Source organism: Coffea eugenioides, unplaced genomic scaffold (assembly GCF_003713205.1).
Source record: "Coffea eugenioides isolate CCC68of unplaced genomic scaffold, Ceug_1.0 ScVebR1_3598;HRSCAF=5059, whole genome shotgun sequence".
NCBI classification, from domain to species: domain Eukaryota; kingdom Viridiplantae; phylum Streptophyta; class Magnoliopsida; order Gentianales; family Rubiaceae; genus Coffea; species Coffea eugenioides.
Window position 1 is genome coordinate 426,929 of NW_020864190.1, and position 21,420 is coordinate 448,348.

General features: G+C 38.8%; 2 protein-coding genes across 2 annotated transcripts; one reads left to right on the forward strand and one right to left on the reverse strand.

Moving 5' to 3' along the window:
• Nucleotides 1-3,414: 3,414 nt before the first annotated feature.
• On the reverse strand, nucleotides 3,415-4,457 carry LOC113758087. The gene is made up of 2 exons (XM_027301117.1): nucleotides 4,149-4,457; nucleotides 3,415-3,957 (listed from the first exon to the last, which is right to left on the reverse strand). Exons 1-2 carry the CDS (start codon nucleotides 4,455-4,457, stop codon nucleotides 3,415-3,417), a joined length of 852 nt encoding a protein of 283 aa, XP_027156918.1.
• A 15,700-nt stretch (nucleotides 4,458-20,157) lies between these two features.
• LOC113758088 lies at nucleotides 20,158-20,856 on the forward strand. Its single transcript, XM_027301118.1, has one exon. The coding sequence runs from the start codon at nucleotides 20,158-20,160 to the stop codon at nucleotides 20,854-20,856; it is 699 nt and encodes a 232-aa protein (XP_027156919.1).
• The last annotated feature ends 564 nt before the right edge of the window (nucleotides 20,857-21,420 follow it).

A 21,420-nucleotide genomic window follows, 5' to 3' on the forward strand; every position in this document is an offset into this window, starting at 1 on the left:
CAAAAGTACTTGGAAAATAGTTGAGGGTCACTCACAAACCACGACTCATGAACCTCATCCATCATAGTCAGTTTCCTCGATCAAGTCCAACTCTTCATTCTACCAAGAATTAACCCAAACTCAAAGCGATTAAACGTCCTCAAAGATTGGGCAGCACTTCCCCTTAAATTTCCTTATTTCCATCCTACAACAATCACCAATATCCATTCAAAACAGCACACACAAAAATAATCTCATTTCAATAGCCGTTCAATAGGCTCAAAGTGGTACAAGTACAAATTCAAGCTAGGAAAAGTCCGGAAATGAAGGTTAGGTCAGAAAACAAAAGACAGATTTGGCATTGTTTTGTGTAACGGACACAACTGCAGCTACGCTTATCGGATTGGGATGAAATTTATACCATTTCGAAGCTAAGACAAAGGCCTACAATTTTGATGAAGACCTCTCAGTCCATTTCTCACCCTAACTAGATCAAATTCACCAAAACAACTCCAGATTTTCCAGTTCGAAGCTCACTATGGAATTCAACTAGCAGTCCTGATTCATTCACTCATATCTCACCACACACAACTCCAATTCAGGTAATTCCAAAGCCATTTGAAAGATAATATACAAGGGTAGAATTCTTAAGAATACCTCAACAACCAATTCGGTAATATTCCTGGTCAAACTAACCAATTACATAAGCTGATTATCAATTTCGGACAGAAACAGGGCATCAAGGGTATTTTGGTCTTTTCACAGGTTACGTTGCTCCGATTGGGTTGAAATTTTGCAGGAAACTATAAATCTTCATTTCCTACAACTTTTATGTTTTAGTCTAAGGCTGAATCGGCCTCTATCATGCTCAAATAAATTCGGACAGAACAGGCCTGTTTGGAACCCTAATCTGGAATTTTAGTTTCAAACCAACAATTTTTCACAAACACTCACTTCCAACACATACCAACTCCATCTTACACCATAACAAACCATTAATCCATGACTAAACATGACTAAACATGACTAAACAATAATTTATATATTAAAACAGAAAATCCTCAATAAATAGAAAAAAATTAGACAACTCCACCATAATACATGAAATACCCCACAAAATGGCATCTTTAACTACTAACACCTACTAAATTCACATGAGAACCAACAAAGAAACCATTCCTTAACCACTCACCTTATGAACACAAGCTACAACGTAGATGAGAGTCTTTCCCCTCCAAACAAAACCACCAAGCACTTCAATACTACCTAGCAAGTTAGTTTTATGGAGGAATTTGGAAGATTAATGGTTGGGTTTCAAGATTGGAGCAAGTAAATGAAGCAAAAGTTTGAAGCTTTCTTTCCTTTCTCTTCCTAAGTTGCACGGCCAAGAGGATGAAAAATGGAGAAGAATTTTGATCAAAATTGAATTAGTAAAGGCAATGAAGACTAGTCAAAATTCTAGCTTCCAATAGGATTGAAACATGTGGCACTTCTCAAGCTTTTCTCCTTCCTTTGTTTCCAATACATAATTAACTAGCTAACCTCTAATTAGCTCATAATACCAAGTAGTAAAACTCCGTATATAAAATTTTCCCCAAACTACATTTACTGTACCAATCGCCCTAGTGGGTCCCACATCCATAATACACTTCAAACTTAACGTGGACTAACTTGTATCAAGGAAATGATTTGAAAACTATATTCCCTTATAAAAATGTATAGGAAATTAATATATTGAAGAAAGGCATAAAATTATAGACAAGGAAACAAAATAATGTCTCGAAAATATATAAAAGTTTTCGGGTTTTCACACTCATTTTTTTCGGGGCGTCACATGCAATACCATCAATGTAGCTATCATACACTACCTAAAGCTAGGTTACATCAACCCACACTTAGGTTTTGCAACAAAACTACACATGCACCACAATTCCAACCACCATTGCACCATGATGCACCAACCAACCTAACTTAGCATAAACAACCTATGAAACCAAGAAGTGTGGCTGGCCGGAACCACCATGCAACCTCCACAAGCTGTCCGCATCTTCACAACCATAATCCATACAAATTTGAGTCATGCAAGCACATCAAATGAACCATACACCATCCCCTTAATCCATAACACATCATCAACACTAAGTTGCATTGGCCAAACCCTAGCTTTTCAACCCCTTGGCTGACCGGTTTTCTACTCACCACAAACCAACAATTTTTAGCTACAAATTTCACATTTTGAGCTCAAACCAACCAACATAAACACATACAATCCATCATAACAGGAATTTAAAGCATCAAAACTGGAAATTTGTATCACTTGCTGGAATTTTCTCAAACCACCATAGAAATCACCAAATCTTCCATACAAACCCACAAAAGTGATATATAAAGCATCATTAACCCTTATTAGCATCTTACAACATCACAATCACCATTTCTACTCAATTGCTACAAGCTTTTACAAGAGTTCAAGGCTGCTTTACCTTCCAAAGGTTGGTTCACAAGTTTGCACTTCAAGAACCAAGTTCCTTAGCTTTCTTTTGCTCTAACTCCCAAGCTTGTTGGATGAGTTGCCCACAACCAGAATTTTTCTTGTTCTTCCTCTTATTTGCTCTCGGTTTTTCTTCCTTCTTTTCTCCCAAAAGCTGCCTGAAATTTTCCTTGTTTGTTTGGCTTTTGTCTTGCTAAGTTAGATTAATACTAAGTCACTTGGTCAAAGTCCAACTACCTTTTTGATTAGCCAATCAAAATTGAGCTTAGGAATCTCATGGAACCTTTAGGAAGTCTAGCAACTTGTGATTAACCAAAAGTCAGACTATGGCCCAATTAAATTCACAATCCTACCAATTTACTCCACAATTTACATACTTGATATATTCCAAAAATCTAATTACACCTCAATTACTCCACTAATCACCCAATCACTATAATTACCTATAATAAAATATGCATTATCATACATAATAACCTTTTAGTCACAAGTAAAACTAGGGTTTTGATTTAAATTTAAAGTGCCCAAAAAAAACAATGTTTTTAAAACAAAACAAATGAAATAAATCAAAATTTTAAAAGAACGAGGGAAAAACATTGTCCTAAAATTCGAGGTATCACAATCTCCCCTCCTTCAAAGAATTTCATCCTCGAAATTGCAATCAACGAGCTAAGGGTTGGAATACTTGAATACCTCATTAACGAGTTCATCAGTAGTGGTAAAGATTACCTCAAGAATCGGTCACTCTATGTATTTCAATCCAAGAACCAACCGTATAGTCCTTATCTCAAAGTCTCAATGGTCTTTATTCTCAATGAACTTCAAATGTCTCGTAGATCGGCCTTAATGGTAGTATTCTTTTAAAACGAATAGAAGAAACCTCAATACGATGGAAGATAGGTGGTATCTTCGTTGATTGCCAATGGGTCTGTCACCTCTTGATGTCACATTGCATAGGTCCTTGCCGGCACTTTCGGTCGATTACCCGTGGCATTGGTCGGCTTAAACGTGTTCCCTTCTGCCCTTGGCAAATTTCCTTCTTTTGGCAGGTGAGGGCACTGAGCAATCAGGTGCTCAGTACTACCACATCGATAGCATTTCCGAACTTTTCCTTTCTTCCAATAATTATCTTCCATGTGGTTAGCAGCCCCACAAAATCCAAATGCCATTCTAGGTCCGGATGTCGTACCTCCTCGTGAGGTACCCCTTTGGGTCTCTCTCCCTGCCTGACCCTTCTCAAAGTTTGCTTGACTTGGGATCCCTGTGGATCGTGGACCACCTATTCCTCGGCCCATCTTAAATGGTGGCTCGCTCCTCGAGCTCTGTCCCTCTATATAACTGCTTGGATCCGGTTGTCTCCTTTTCTTATCATGAAAAGCCTTTTCTTGATTCTTAGTACTTTCAATCCTTTGTGCCTTTTCAATAGCTTGACTATAGGTCTCCAATTGAGTAGCTGCCAGTGCCTCTTGAATCTCCACATTCAAACCCTGGACAAACCGACAATTCTCCTTTGGTCTGTCAGCACTAACTCTGAAGCAAAACGAGAGAGTTTGGTAAATTGCGTCTCGTACTCCGCCACACTCATAGTCCCTTGACGTAGGCGTATGAACTCATCCTCTCGCCTTTCTTGAACAAGTGGCGGTAAGTATTTCTCATTAAATTCACAAGTGGAATTAACCCATGTCCATGGGGTCTGCTCTCTATCCCACTTGGCTCGAATTATATTCCACCAGGCACGAGCCGCTTCCTCAAATTGAAAAATGGTGAAAGCTATCTGCCGTTCCTCCGGGTATCCTAACGCAGGAAAAATGTCTAACATTCGGTCCAACCAACTCTCCGCTATATCAGGGCTAGGTCCACCCAAAAATTTTGGCGGTAGAAACTTCTGGAACCGTTCTAAGGCATAGCCCTCTCCCTCATGATTTCCAGGATGCAGTACTTGGCCTTGACCCTGTTGGTTGACCATTCGTTCTAATAAATCAGCCATTCGCTGTATGGCTGTAGCTACTTGGGTTTCGGATTGTATATTTACATTTTCATTGGTTACCCCTTCAGTTCCTTGTCCTCGTCCTCGTCCTCGTCCTCTACCCCCACCACGAGTCTCCATTTGATTGTTTTATAGCTTCTATAATTGGGACAAAATATGGTACGAGATCAAAGCGTTGAAAAATTATAAATGCATGAATTAGCCAAGATATCAAAATAGCATACACGAAACTATATACATATATCGACAATTCACGCCAAAAATATACACATATCAGTTCACATAGCAGCTAATATCCAGCCAGTACAAAACATGTTCGTTCATGAGCACACCGGCTCCAAAACAAAATCAACAAAACAACTCAGAGTAACGGCCCTAGCCGAAATCCCCTACAGAGCCTATAGAGTCTATCGCATCCATCAGCCCCGCTCCGCCAGCCTTAGGTGGCACCTCGACAACCATATCTAGGAGAACCTCACAGTCTAGCATAATACCCCGGGCTCTCTCTCTCATCTGCCCCTTCAAAGCAAAGAGGTGGCGGTGGGTCTCCTCAAACTGACGACCAAGGGTATGCGTCTGCTCCTCCTCAACTCGTAACCCCGTCTCGAGGTCACGCAGGCGCATGGCCTATGCATGACTCATCCCTCTGGCCTTATCCAACTGTGCCCTCAGAGTGTCGACTGTCCTGCCTAGGTGATGACGCTCGTCATCTATAGCCATAACCACCTCGTCAGGGTATCCATACGTATGCCGACACTCACACGATCGACTCATCTGACCGAAGGGAGAACATAGCCTATAGGGTTCCCCGACCCTCCTCTGGTATCTAAGTACTCGTCGGCGTACCACCCGGTTCACCAGCCCGCCTACACCTGCAGCTCGTACTCCGGCACCGCTAGGTCCACCGGTATCGCTAGGTCTACCAGCCTCCATACCTACACAACCAAATATCACTTAATCAGTTCTCCGGCATTTCATCTTAATAGATACGATTCAACTTAGAGACAATCGAATACTTATATGTTCTATAACACATTTCCTAACTGCCCAAGTCCTCTAACCTAGGCACCTGTGACGCCCCCGCTTCTCCCAAGGGCGAATCCGAGGGTATCGGCGGGACGCCTGCCTAGCTCGCGCCAGGACTCAATACTTAAAATGAAAAAATATATTTCACGCTAAGAGAAAGTTCTATTTACTCTATTATCGCTTCAAAAGTTGCATAAACTAGTACATCAAGTCATACATACCACGAGTACCAGAAAGTAAACCCTAGAAAAGCTATAGGCTCTATTATGAAATTAATTTCATTCCACCAATCATTTGTATGAGCCTATAGAGTCTATCACATCTTTCTGGTTGTTAGAAAAGTTTGTTAAGAAAAGTTTCATAATCCCAAGTTATTAGAAAATCTAGAAATTTTCGCAGGAGGCTCTGCGCAGCTTTGGAAAATTAGCTATAACTTCGTATAGGAAAGTCGGAATTGAGTTCCATTTGTTGCGTTTGAAACTAGACTCCGAGGGCTTCCTACGGTGTAAAATTCAGAGTTTGATTCAATGTCTATAAATTCTAGGAAATTGGCAAAATTGACTGAAAATTCTGCCCTGCACAAGTAAACATAGGAATGTTGTAGTAGCTTATGGCTCAATTTGGACCAACTTATGAACTAAATCTCTTTGAGGTGTCTTCTAAAGATTCTTAGTATTTGAAGTATAGTTTTTTTAACAAGCCAAGTTATATAAATTTTTGATATTTATAACTCAAGTTATAATTTTTCTAAAGGAAGGGCATAAATTAGGGTTTTTGTGCATACTAGGGTTTTGGTGTGTGTTTTTGTGTGCATTTTGTTAGTGTGATTGTGAAGACTTGTAAAATCCCTCATATTTTCTTAAAAATTCCCTTTTATTTGGAATCCATTATTTTACAATAGCTTTACTACTCATTCACTTCCTCAATAGTTACAATTAATCATAGAACCAAGGGTTTTCCCTTTATTTTCATCGTTAAGGTAAATTAGGGTTTTTTTGTCTTTTCGTAGTGTAATTATTCTGTATGGAGTGTGTATCAAATTTAGTGATTTAGAGTGAGTTTTAGATGATATTAAATGTATGATTAGAAGTAATAATAATAAGTTACTGAATTGTAAGTGAAAACCCTAGTACGTGCGAAATAAGGAAAAATGGGTTGAACCGATGTGTACCGTTCGTTACCGATTGAGTGCATCACTTGAATACCACTTTATTATCTTAATCTTCTTGTTTTAGTTGAGCTAATTAGCTCTTAATTAACCCTTAAGTCAGTCACCATTATTGACTAAGAAAAAGAGAGATATTTTGGTGGAAATATTTGTGATTAAGCCATTTGTCAAAAATCCAACCAAGGTCTTGACCAAGACCTTTGACCAAGACTATCCTTAGTTGTTATTCTTTGTTTTGATGATCACAAAGGACTTTGAAATGTTTATCTAACTCTCTACAAATATAAAGTGTTTTTTGCCTATCAAAGAATCAGGTACGAATATGTCAAGAAATGAAAATCAACCAAAAGAAGAAGCAAAAACAGGACACTCATGTCGGACGTCCGAAGGAATCGGTCGGACGTCCGAAAGGATGAAGAACATCAAGAAGGAAATTCTGTCGGACGATCGTGAGGAAGCATCGGACGTTCGGATGGATCGGACGTACTCTTCGGACGCACAGTGATCGTGTCGGACGTCCTAAAAATTCCACGAAGATTTGATAACTCTCTGGACAACGTTTGGACACAGAAGCTCGGACGATAAAATCCCATCGGACGTCCGAACAACAACTTGACTGATTTTCGGACGATAGGATCGGACGATGACTAAGCCGTCGGACGTCCGACAGCCCCAACGGCTAGCTGACTCTTCATCTGCCTTCTATCCGTTGGAAGTATTAATGAAGCCCATTTTTGGTTCCCTTTAAATACAAACGATTCTGATTCAGATGGACTTTTGCACACTTTGTCTACAAGATCTCAAGAGATATTTTAGCTTGAAAATAGTCTCCAAAGCTAGATTTGTTCTCCAAGTGGTGTGAATTTCTTGTGAGCATTTCTTTTGTGATTGAAAGTTTCTTTAGTGTAGCTTTGTTGAGGGTTATCTGAGTGATTGTAAAACTTCTTAGCTTGACTAAGTGAGGCTTAGGGCAAGGAGGAAGTGCTCCCTCCATTGTACATCTAGTTGATCATCTTTCATCAAAGAGAAGTTGCTCAACCTAGTGATTGGTCTTCAAGTTTGAGGAAAGCTTGGTAGACAATCGGTTTGATATTCTATCTTATTCTTTTTGTTTAATAAAATTCTCATTGCTTATCTATACTTGTTTTTCGAATAAATATTGCTCTCTTCTTCTAATCTACTTGATTGATCATTACTATAAAAGAAGATAAATTTTTATTAAATAAAAATTGCATAAATTTGATTAAGATTTTAATCAACCTAATTCACCCCCCCTCTTAGGTTGTCTTTGGGCCTTACAATTGGTATCAGAGCTTGGTCTCCTAGAGATTAAGCTCAAACGGCTTGGAGTAAAGATGACAACCAGTCATGCTATGTTTGTTGAGGGGCAATCTGTTACTAGGCCTCCCATGTTCAGTGGCTCCAATTATGTTAGCTGGAAAGAAATGATGATTATCTTTTTGCAATCTATTGATATTGAGCTATGGTTTATTGTGAGTGAAGGACCGCATGAAGCTAACTTTCTTGATGCAGATACAGGGTTGCTTCGGCCAAAAAGAAGAGCTGAAATGAATGCTCAAGATAGGACTAATCTCACATTGAATGCCAAAGCCATGAATGTTCTTTATAGTGCCTTAGATTCAAATGAATCAATTAGAGTAAAAGGTTGTAAATCGGCCAAAGAAATGTGGGATAAGCTAAGAGAAATCCATGAGGGTGGTGACAACGTGAGAGAACAGAAAAAGGCTATCTTGGTCACAAAGTATGAATCATTTAAAATTGAACCTCTTGAGGATATTGACAAAATGTATTGCAGGTTCAATGACTTGATCAAAGATCTCGAGGTGTTGGGCAAAGAGTACACCTTGGGAGAGAAGAACAGGAAAATTCTCAATGCATTGGGCAAAGAATGGGAAAATAAAGTGACTGCAATAGAGGAGGCTAAGGATTTAAATTTTGTGCCTATTGAATCTCTCATTAACTCACTAACCTCTTATGAGTTGAAACTGAAATCTAAAGTGCAGGAGGAAGAGGATGCTAGAGCAAAGAGAAATATTGCTCTAAAGACTACTCAAAGTGAAGATGATCCAGCTCACTTGGATGATGAAGACTCGGATGGTGATGATAATGATTTTGCCTCTCATCACAAGAGGCTTCAAGAGAATCTTGAATAAAAGGAAGTTTAGAAAGGGAGGACCTAGCAATCAATTTCAAAATTATTCATCAAATGCAAGGAACAAAGGAAAACAAGAATTCAACAAGAAGCTAGTAGACAAATGCTATGAATGTGGACAGCCTGGACACTATGCAAACGAATGCCCCATGAAGAAAATAAAAGATGGGAAAGCTGATCGAAAGCCAAGATTCAACAACTTCCAGATTACTTGGAATGAATGCAACTCTGAAGGGGAAGTTGAAGAAGAGGAAGAATCAGCTCAAATGGCTTTCATGGCTATTGGAGATAATGAGGTAACTTCCATACACTCTCAATCTGAAAGTGATGATGAAGAAGATGATGATCTTGAATCCTTTGTTGAAAAACTGCATAATGCCTTGAAGGAATCTTATGATAAAAACAAGCAGCTAAAACAGAAAATTGCTTTTCTCATTCATGAAAATCCAAGTCTTCTTCAACAAAATAAACAACTAAAGACTGACAATGATTGTCTTGTAAGAGCCCGATTTAATGTTCAAAATGACCTTGATAGAAAGACAAATATTTGTAAAATGCTGAAGGAAAGACATGGTGATTTGAAGAAAAGAATGGACAACTTGGATGAGACTTTGAAAGTAAGAAAACAAGATTTTCTCAAAAAGAACATGTCATCTACCTTTCTTACTGCTCATCAAAGAACATTAGCACGCAACAAAAATGCACATGGTTTCATAACATATAGAAGAAATGGATTGAGATATGTCAAACCAGTACATGTTAAGGACTCTTCCATTATGTGTGATTTTTGTTGTCAAAAAGGGCATTTGAAAGGAGATTGCTATGTGAAAAGAAATCTGAACAAAGGGATGAAATGCATATGGTTAGTGAGATACAATGCTAACTATTGTGGACCCAAAAATTAAAAAGGGTACCAAACATTTTCTCTTTTCAGGAAAAAGGCTCAAACAAGTCCAAATGATTTATTGATAGCGGCTGCTCAAGGCATATGACCGGTGATCCCTCTTTGTTCATAAAGCTAAAATCAAAATCAAGTGGAAAGGTGACATTCGGTGATGATGTGAAAGCTAAGACAATTGGAATAGGTGATGTTGGTAAGGATGGTGAAACTTTTGTTCATAATGTGCTCTTAGTTGATAATTTAGGTTATAACTTGCTTAGTGTTAGTCAATTGTGTGATAAAGACTTGAATGTGTTGTTTAAAAAGCATGAATGCATTGTGCTTGATTCCAAATATAATGTTGTGTTCAAAGGTAAGAGGTTTAACGACATATATATTGTGGTTCTTGATAAAATTGATTCTTCTAGCTTCAAATGTCTTAAAGCTTCAAATGAAGATCCTTGGTTGTGGCATAGGAGACTTTGTCATTTTAACATGGATTTACTAAAGGAAATTTCGAAAAAGGAGCTGGTTAGAGGCTTGCCAAAAATCTGTTTTGAAAAGGATAAAATTTGTGATGCATGTCAATTTGGAAAGCAAACAAAAGTTTCTTTTAAACCAAAGAAGTGTGTTTCAACTTCTAAACCTTTAGAACTCTTGCATCTTGACTTATTTGGTCCTACTCAAATCACTAGCTTGGGAGGTAAGAAATACTGCTTTGTGATTGTGGATGATTAGTCTAGATATACGTGGGTGATATTTCTTGCTCATAAGGATGATGCCTTCAAGAATTTCACTTCATTGTTTGCTAAAGTGCAAAATCTGCTTGGCTTAAAAATCGTTAGGATTAGAAGTGATAATGGAACGGAATTCAAGTATTGTGGTTTTCCAGAATTCTGTGATCATAATGGCATAACACATGAGTTTTCAATTGCAAGAACTCCACAACAAAATGGTGTTGTAGAAAGGAAAAATAGGACACTACAAGAGGCTGCTAGAACTATGTTAAGTGAATGTAGTTTGCCAAAATACCTTTGGGCTGAAGCTGTAAACACTGCATGTTATGTGATGAACAGAATTCTTTTGAGACCCATTTTGAATAAGACATCTTATGAACTGATTTTTGATAAGAAACCTACGGTTGGATATTTCAAAGTCTTTGGTTGTAAATGTTTTATTTTAAATTTAAAGGAACATCTTGGTAAGTTTGAGAAAAAATCTGATGAAGGAATATTTTTGGGTTATTGTGAGAACAAAAGAGGATATAGAGTCTTTAATAGAAGGACTCTTGTGATAGAAGAAGCCATTCACATAACATTTGATGAAACTAATGATGATAATTCCAAAAGGTCGTGTGAGGATGATGATGTAGGTGTTCGTGAAGGAATGGAAAAGCTGAAAATTGGTGATGAAGGAATTTCTAAACCAGCAGCAATGGAAATGATGGATGAAGCTCATAATGATCAAGAAAAGGGTGATGAAGATGAGAATGATGATTCAGTCAAAGACCTTCCCAATGCTTGGAAATTCAGCCAAAATCATCCAAGAGAGCTTATAATTGGTGATCCATCCGAAAAGGTAAAGACTCGTTCTTCATCTAGAAAATTGATAGACAATTTTGCTTTAGTTTCTCTTTTTGAACCCAAAAATATCAATGATGCTTTAAAGGATGATAACTGGATTTTGGCTATGCAAGAGGAACTTAATCAATTTGAGAGAAATAAGGTTTGGACACTTGTTGATAGACCTCAAAATCAACCTATCATTGGCACAAAGTGGATATTTAGAAATAAATTGGATGATAAAGGTGTTGTTGTAAGAAATAAAGCCAGATTAGTTGTTAAAGGATATACACAAGAAGAAGGAATTGATTTTGATGAAACATTTGCTCCCGTAGCGAGATTAGAATCTATTAGAATGCTTCTTGCTTTTGCTTGTTTCAAAGGTTTCAAATTGTTTCAAATGGATGTTAAAAGTGCCTTCTTAAACGGTTTTATTGATCAAGAAGTATATGTGGATCAACCCCCCGGTTTTGAAAATACAAAATTTCCAAGTCATGTGTTTAAACTATCTAAAGCATTATATGGTTTAAAACAGGCTCCAAGAGCTTGGTATGAAAGATTAAGTGGTTTCTTGATTGAAAATGGTTTCAAAAGAGGTATTGTGGACACCACACTGTTTACTAAGCAAGTGTTAAATGACCTTCTTATTGTGCAAATATATGTTGATGATATTATTTTTGGTGCTACTAATGAGTATCTATGCAAGGATTTTTCCACCACTATGCAAAGTGAATTTGAAATGAGTATGATGGGAGAATTAAATTTCTTCCTTGGACTTCAAATACATCAAGCTCTTGAGGGAATTTTTATAAATCAAGCAAAATATACCAAGGAATTGCTGAAAAAGTTTGGCATGGAGGACTCAAAGCAAGTTGGAACTCCAATGTGCACTTCTACAAAACTTGACAAAGATGAAGAAAGTAATCATGTGGATGAAAAGCACTATAGAGGTATGATCGGAAGCTTACTCTATTTAACCGCAAGTAGACCTGATATTATGTTTGCTGTTTGCTTGTGTGCTAGATTTCAATCTTGTCCAAAAGAATCACATTTGAATGCTGTTAAAAGGATTTTTAGGTATTTGAAAGGTACATTAGACTATGGTCTTTGGTATACTAGATCTAGTGAGTTTGCACTATATGGATATTCGGATGCTGATTTTGGAGGTTGTCGTGTGAATAGAAAGAGTACTAGTGGAACTTGTCACTTTCTTGGTAATTGCTTAGTCTCTTGGTTTAGCAAGAAACAAAATGCAATCTCTTTGTCTACAACCGAAGCGGAATATATTGCCGCTAGTGCATGTTGTGCTCAACTTTTATGGATGAAGCATACCTTGAATGATTTTGGATTATCATATGACTGCATGCCTATATTCTGTGACAATACTAGTGCTATCAATTTGACCAAAAATTCAATTCAACATTCTAGGACAAAGCATATAGATATAAAGCATCACTTTATTCGCGATCTTGTTCAAAAAGGTGAAGTATGTGTAAATTATGTTTGTTCTAAAGATCAATTTGCTGATATTTTTACAAAAGCTTTGCCATTAGATCAGTTCATTCATCTAAGATCAAAATTAGGGATAATCAAAAAATCATCTTAAAATTTTTCAAAGCCTTCGGACGTCCGAAAGAAGATGAACGGACGTCGATGTTCTTCAGCTATTTTTTCCAGAAAACACCTGTTCGGACGAAGATGTCGGACGCACGACTTCGTTCGGCCGTCCGACAGTGCAACGGTACACTTTTTAAAGTAACTTTCTTCCTCATTTGCTTCAAACTCTTCTTCTTCTATTTCCTCTCGGACGAAAACTCTCTCGTCTCTCACTCTCAAATTCATACCATTCTGAAGCTCTCATTCCCAAATTGACTCAACCAAAACTTTTCCTGATCGATTGCGACTCGTTTCTCTTGATCATTTCACCGAATCGCATAACATTTCGCAAATTCCCAAATTTCCCTCAAAACCCTACTTTCTCATAACCGCTCTGTCAAATCTTGTTGAAGGCCTTTTTGTCCCAAAATTTCTGTGCGATTCACTTCCCTACTACTGTGTGCATCATTTGCATCCTTCATTCCACACAATGGTGAATCTAAGAGGAGGAAAGGTTACTGCCGAACGCAAGCATCCACTCAGGGATGAGGATGAGGATCTTCCTACGGTCAAACGTTCATCCAAACGCTTCAAGAGAGGAGCCGTAAAGGGTCAAATGTCACGGCCTACTCCACAACCCACCTCTCAGCCTGAATCTGGACAGGGAACCTCTTCTCAACCGCCTCCAAAATCAGCCACACTCCCTACATTCTTTGATGATGCTGCAAAAGACAAACACTCCTGGATACCCCAGAAAGGTGTCATCCCTCAACGAACTGTAAACTCTTCTGAATTTCGCCACATAGGTTTAGAATCCATTCTGAGTCTATTTGCTTTCCAGAAATGGTCACATCTCATTTCTATGCCCAATGTCTATTATCCTGAAATGCTGCATCAATTTTTTGCCAATCTTAGGAAAGGCACTGACCAAACTGAGATCATGTCCAGGGTTAATGGGGTAGACTTAGTCTTTGATTCTGAAACTGTGAATTCCATTTTAAATACTACCATTGAACGTGGATGCAAGGATAAAATTGCAAATTTCTTTTCCTATGAAGAGCACCCTACTGCTGATAATCATTTTGATGGGGCTAAAATGTTGACTTATTTTAAAAGAAGTTTTTCCTCCCCTGCTGATGCTAAACTGAATGATCTTGCTCCTGTGAATCTAATTGCCTTTTCAATCATTTCAAACCTGCTTGTACCCACTGATGGCCATAGAACTGATGCAAACAAAATGGAGTTGTATCTCTTTTACTGTTTTCGAGAAAAAATTCGTATTGATTTTGGTTTTGTCATGTGCAAGTTTTTACTTCGCTAAGCCACTGATTCTTGCAGAAAATTATCTTATGGAAAGTTTCTTCAAAAGATTTTTGAGTTTTACAAAGTTCCAATTCTAGGTGTTTGTCCCAAAAAAGCATCTTCTTATGCCTTTACCAAAGGATATTTTGAAAGGAAAAATCTTGTTTTTAAAGATAATCTGTGGGATTATAAGGGGGCATCATCAAGTGAACAGAGGTCTAAGACTGTACATGATCCTTCATCTGTTTCACTCACTCCCATTCATCCCAGGAAGTCTGCCACTAAAGCATCTTCCTCCTCCAATGATGAAGTGATTGAGTTCCTTCGTGAACTCAAACAGCATGTTCTTCTTCTAGAACATGGTCTAATGCTCACCATATCCTCTGAGCAACAAACAGCCTTCCTAGACAAAAAGAACCTTCTTTTTCCCCCACCTGTGGTTGAGGAAGTTTCCCATGACAAAGAGCCACACCCCACTGATCCAAGCTCATCAATTCCAGACCCTGGTTCATCAATTCTTGTGACTCCTCATGGCCCTTCCACATCAGATAAAGGCAAGGCACCAGTTGAAGAGGCTGCTGAAGATGATGAAAAAACTGAAGAGGAGGACCTCTCCCAATATCAGCTCTCTCGAAGAACACCCGGATCCACATAGTTCACCATTTAGGACATTTGCATTTTGTTTGTCTATTTCATGTGTTTGTGGTGTTCAACAATGGATATGTAGATGAATTCAACATTTGGTCATGATTATGTTTATGTTTCTTTTGGTACTGTTTGATAGATGTTTAAGTATTTTGAATGATGATTGTGTGGATGTAATGAAGTTTTTGGTTTGCATTGATGAATGTGTTTGTGGATGAGATGGATGTGATTGATTGCCCTTTTGTGATGACAAAAAGGGGGAGAGGACTGGATTGATTGATGATTGATGATGTTGGATTGATTGATTGATGATTTGATTAAATTTGGATTGGATGATGGATTGAATTGGTAAAATGTTGGATGTTGGCTGCTTAATTGTCATATTTTGGATAATTGTTTAATTCGGTTGGGCAGCCAAGTGAGGGGGAGTTTTTCAAAATTTTTTATGATTCACTAAGTAAGGGGGAGTTCTTGTCCATTGAGAAAGGGGGAGTTTTTATTGCAATCATCAAATCTCATTTCAAACCTTTGTTTTGTCATCATCAAAAAGGGGGAGAATGTTATTCTTTGTTTTGATGATCACAAAGGACTTTGAAATGTTCATCTAACTCTCTTCAAATATAAGTGTTTTTTGCCTATCAAAGAATCAGGTACGAGTATGTCAAGAAATGAAAATCAACCAAAAGAAGAAGCAAAAACAAGACACTCATGTCGGACGTCCGAAGGAATCGGTCGGACCTCCGAAAGGATAAAGAACATCAAGAAGGAAATTCTGTCGGACGATCGTGAGGAAGCATCGGACGTCCGGATGGATCGGACGTACTCTTCGGACGCACAGTGATCGTGTCGGACGTCCTAAAAATTCCACGAAGATTTGATAACTCTCTGGACAACGTTCGGACACAGAAGCTCGGACGATAAAATCCCATCGGACGTCCGAACAACAACTTGACTGATTTTCTGACGATAGGATCGGACGATGACTAAGCCGTCAGACGTCCGACAGCCCCAACGGCTAGCTGACTCTTCATCTGCCTTCTATCCGTTGGTAGTATTAATGAAGCCCATTTTTGGTTCCCTTTAAATACAAACAATTCTGATTCAGATGGACTTTTGCACACTTTGTCTACAAGATCTCAAGAGATATTTTAGCTTGAAAATAGTCTCCAAAGCTAGATTTGTTCTCCAAGTGGTGTGAATTTCTTGTGAGCATTTCTTTTGTGATTGAAAGTTTCTTTAGTGTAGCTTTGTTGAGGGTTATCTGAGTGATTGTAAAACTTCTTAGCTTGACTAAGTGAGGCTTAGGGCAAGGAGGAAGTGCTCCCTCCATTGTACATCTAGTTGATCATCTTTCATCAAAGAGAAGTTGCTCAACCTAGTGATTGGTCTTCAAGTTTGAGGAAAGCTTGGTAGACAATCGGTTTGATATTCTATCTTATTCTTTTTGTTTAATAAAATTCTCATTGCTTATCTATACTTGTTTTTCGAATCAATATTGCTCTCTTCTTCTAATCTACTTGATTGATCATTACTAGAAAAGAAGGTAAATTTTTATTAAAGAAAAATTGCATAAATTTGATTAAGATTTTAATCAACCTAATTCACCCCCCTCTTAGGTTGTCTTTGGGCCTTACATTAGTCTTCATCTTGTAAAATAGAACCAAAAACACCTCATTTTCTTCATGCTTGGTCGTGACTTAGGAGAGAAAAAAGAGAAGAGAGAAAATTTTCCATTTTTCCAACTTGAGAGCTTGCTTGATTCTTGAGAAAATTACCGTAAAACTTGATTCTACTCCGATCAATCGTTGGGAAAGCTTGGAGGTGAGCTTGGTGGAACTTTTGGGAGGAAGAAAGTTCTTGTATCACAAGTTATTTTGGAGATTTTAAGGTATTATACTAGAAACCTCCCTTGTTTCTTTCTTATTTTGCAATTTAAGCAAAGCATGGCTTGATTGTGATGGATTGTATGGAAGATTTCATGGTTTGGCTTTTTAACTTATAATTTTCAGCTAGGGTTTGTAATTTTCTATTTTTATTAGTGTTATTTATCTAGAATATGATGTGAATAAGCTTAGATAAGGAGTGGTAGTAGTGGTTTTATACATGAATAAGAAGATTATCACTTGAATGCATTAATTCCAGCTTTAAGTTTTTGTACTACCCTGTTCTAACCAGTTTCATTCGGCCATGATGGAGGCTGAATTGGGCTTAGCTCAAAACATGAAAGTTGTGGGAAATGATGTTTTATATCTGCCTGTAAAATTCCAGCTTAATATGAGCACTGTATCACATGAAATGACAAAAATACCCTTGACTGCCATAGGTATAGTTTTGCGGATAGTTTTGACATTTCATCATTCTGGCTGCGTTTTTTCACCTTGATTCATTTCAAATCTGTGAGAACCCGTGGATTTTCTTATTTTCTAGACTTTATTTTATTTAATTGCATGCCTTTTCTATATTTTCTTTATTAGGAAAATTTTCTAGATAATTTTTATGAGTAAATATAGTTCTAAAATTATTTTTCTAGTATTAATTAGTTTTTGAGAAATTAAGAGCGTATACCGGTTGTGGGACCCACTAGTGCGGTAAGTTTGATAAAATTCGGCCAATTACGTTAAGTTTTATATATAGGGATTAATTTACTAGGTGTTAAGAGATAATTAGAGGTTACTTAGTTAGATTAATCTAGGAGAGACAAAAGGATGAGATCAAGCATAGGAATGGACAAGTGTCACGTAATCATTGGAGGGAGGACTTTGACCTACTATTCATCACCTTTACTAAATACCACAAATTGACCAAAATCATCTTCATTTCTCTAGCATCTTGGCCGAATTGTTGAGGAGAAAAGAAGAGAGAAAGCTTCTTCAATTTTCCTTCCTTTCTTGTTTGAATCTTGCAAACCTACCGTTTAAATTCCAAATTCCTCCACAAAAGTGAGTTGATAAGCTAGTTTAAGACTTTTAGTGGAGTCATTTGTGAAGAACAAGCTCTAGTTATCTTGCTTCTTGGAGTTACAAAGGTGAGTTATCTAGATATCTTCCTTCTCATGATAATAATGATCAATTAAGGGTTTCTAGTGGTGAAGCATGTCATTTTGTGGATTATTTCTTAAGTTATGGTTGAGTTGTTTAATTTTCCTATTTATTGAGGATTTTTCTGTTTTTATATGTTTCTTATGGGTTGGCCATGGATGATGGCTTGGAATGGTCTAGAATGAAGCTTTAGTGCGTAAATTGTAGCTAAATGCGGAAAATTTCCATGTTGTGCGGAAAAATTCCAGATTAGGGTTTCAATTTCCCCTATTCTGCCTGGTACTGTTACCCCTAGTTAGAGGCCGAATTGGCCTTAGTATAAAACATGAAAGTTGTTAGAGGCCGAATTCTGCCTGGTGCTTGTTTGAATGTTTTAGGGCGTGACGGTGATTCAAGACGCTCTTTGGGCAGAAGTGTATGAAATTTCATTTGCTTGCTTGGTGAGTGTACCACTCACTTGCTTGTTGCTATGTGGCTTTGTTACACATGAAATTGATGCCTTGAATGCTTATTTGCACCGTTGAAATTGGTTCAAGCGAGGGTGTACTTGATCACTCTCACCCTTTATGTCTTACATATGACTGTTTACTGTGTTACTTGAATGGTATATGAATATATTGGAATTGGTGTCGTTTGGACGAGTATCCAACAGCCATTACTGTTATCACTGAGCTCAACCCCATTGGTGGTCAATTGAATCGAGCCGGCAAGGGCTTGGTCGTGAAAATTGACGAGCCATGGGGACTGTTATATGGAATCTTGTAGTATGAGACTCTCGATTCCGGTATATTCGAGTATTACCAATTTTCCACTGTTTGGAGTTCGGGCCCGGTAGGGGTATGTTGGGTGGAAGGAATGGAAGTAAAGTGGAGTCTACGGTATTGGTTATTCCTTAAGCGTTGACGGAGGGTCAACGAGGCGAGATCAAGTACGGCAAGCGAGGGATAAGGGCTCTTGAGAGCCGCCCGTATTCTTTTACCATTGTTATTGATATGTGACTTTATTTAGCTTCCTTATTGAATGATTTGGGATTGATCGACTCCATGCATAATTGAACTTCCTTGCTTGAGTGAAAGTATCTCACTGGGCGTAAGCTCACCCTATTACTTTTGTTTTCCTTACAGGGGTTTGAAACTTTTGTGAGACTAGGACCTTTGGTTGCCGAGTTGAGCTTGAGTAAATACATTTTAAATAGCTCCTTATTGGGCAAAACCTTAAGTGCAATTTGATCCAACCTTTGCGTTTCAGTTGTAATTTGCAAACCAGATTTGTATAAATTTGTTGGATAACTTTTGCATGCTATTCTGACTTGTCCGACACTGTTCATGTCGGTTCCGATTTTCGTTTCTTTTATTTTGTGATTTTGACTTGTTTGAGCGCGCTTTTATTTTCCCGAAACGTTTTAGATCATGTTTAACTGCACCGTTATTCCTGACGAGAGCTGGGCAGGCAGTCCGCTAACCTCTTTGGTTCGCGTTAGGGGAAGGTGGGGCTGTCACATAGTGGGAGCGGAGGTGAGCCGTCACGGAGGCGGTTTTTCCTCGTCATCGATTACCAAGAGAGGGCTGGAGGTCTGATCCGGCTTTAGTATACCGCTAGTGGGACTCGACGCTATAGCCGTTGCCAGAACTATTCCTATGTCAACCATGTGGTCGTAGCAGTGTTAGATGAAAGAAAGAGGCTTAGACGTGCCGCCGCCAGGGATCACACTGAGATGCTTAGACTGAAGGGCATCATGAGGATGAAAACCGATCGGATTGAGGAGCTCCAGGGGGACATAGCCATGGAGCAAGAGCGGACGAATGCTCTTAGGGAGCAGCTCCAAGTAGCCAACAACAGTCTTACGAATATGGTTAGGGAAGTTAGGGATCGGTATCACGGCATCATTACCGAGTGTGAGACGCTAGTCCATGTGGTGCTTGAGGCAAGTGTACAGGTGGAGGCTCCGGGTGCTGGGGCACCTAGAGAGGGGAACGCACCTAGTTCTAGCCATGGGGAAGAATCCGTGGGCTCAATAGTGAACTAGGTTAGAGCTCTTCGAGCTATGTTTTGATTCCATGTGGGGTATAGTTAGGGAAGCTCTTAGTTAGCTGCTTTTGTGTTTTGATCTAGCCTTGTATATTGTATTTTTGAGATGACCCCGCTAGTGTCATGGGATTACTTTTGTATGCTACTGTATGACTTGTTTGATACCTCTGTGTGTTATATGCATAAATGCTTCTATTTGGTGCCTATTTCTTGTTATTTGTTTACGTTTATTTATTGCTTTAATATTATACTTGTGCTTCGACCCTAGATTGGATATTATCGATGGAGGGTACTCGTAGTGGTCGGGGCCGTGGACGTGGAGTTAGGCTACCTGCGACTGAAGGGGGTAGTCGTGAAACCATGCCTGAACTAAATCCTGAGCCTAGAATTGACCCTAATGTCCAGGTAGCCACTGCTATTCAGCGAATGACTGACTTGTTGGCACACCTAGTGGAACACCAGGGCCAACCCCCTGTTCATCAACCTGGGAACCCGGGCAACCATATAGAGGGTGAGGACAGAGCCCTCGAAAGATTTCAAAAGTTCTCCCCACCAAAGTTCCTGGGAGGGCCAGATCCAGACGTGGCCGAACGGTGGTTGGAGAAGATGATAGATATCTTTGCGGCCTTACACTATTCCGAGGAGAGACAGGTTACTTTTGCTGTCTTCCAGTTAGAAGGGGCCGCCCGATCTTGGTGGAACGTGGTTCGCACGAAATGGGAAAAAGAGCAAACGCCAAGGACGTGGGTAAATTTTATGAGGGAGTTTAACGCTAAGTATTTCACATCTCTCGTTCAGGAAAAGAAGGAAGACGAATTTATTAGGCTTCACCAGGGAGCTCAATTGGTAGTTGAGTATGAGAGCCAATTTACTAGACTATCCAAGTTCGCCCCTGAACTTATTGTAACTGAGCCAAGAAGGGTGCGGCGATTTATTCATGGGCTAAATGTGGAAATTCAAAAGGATCTGGCGGTAGCCTAGATTAATACTTTTAGTGAGGCAGTAGAAAAGGCACTGCGAGTTGAAAATGCAAGACTTCAAGTTAGAAACTTCCAGGTGAGGAAACGGGGATTTCCTGGAAGTAGTTCAGGGCAAAGTGTGTGACGACCCCACCTCCCCCTAGGACATACCAAAGGGTTTTAGCGGATCGCCTGCCCAACTCTCGCCAGGACTCACTCACTCATAGCACAAGAAAAATAACGTACATCCATAGAAAATAAATAACACATCCACTTCAACTTAATATATATATTGATGCTCAAATCCAGATACAAAGCTTCTACACACCAAAATACTTCAAAGTGTTTACAATTTGAGTCCAATCAACCCTAGTCGGGTGCTAGCGCGAGTACCATTCAAAATTCAAAAACAACTAGACTATGCTAGTTTGTACACGTCTCACGCCTCGCTCATACCCCCTGCTAAGGAAAATAAATGGAATGGGGTAAGCTATATGCTTAATGAGTAATCAGAGGTAAAAATGTAAACTCACATCCAAATAAACAAGTAAATCAGGATATTTCATATCAATAACAGAAAGGTAAC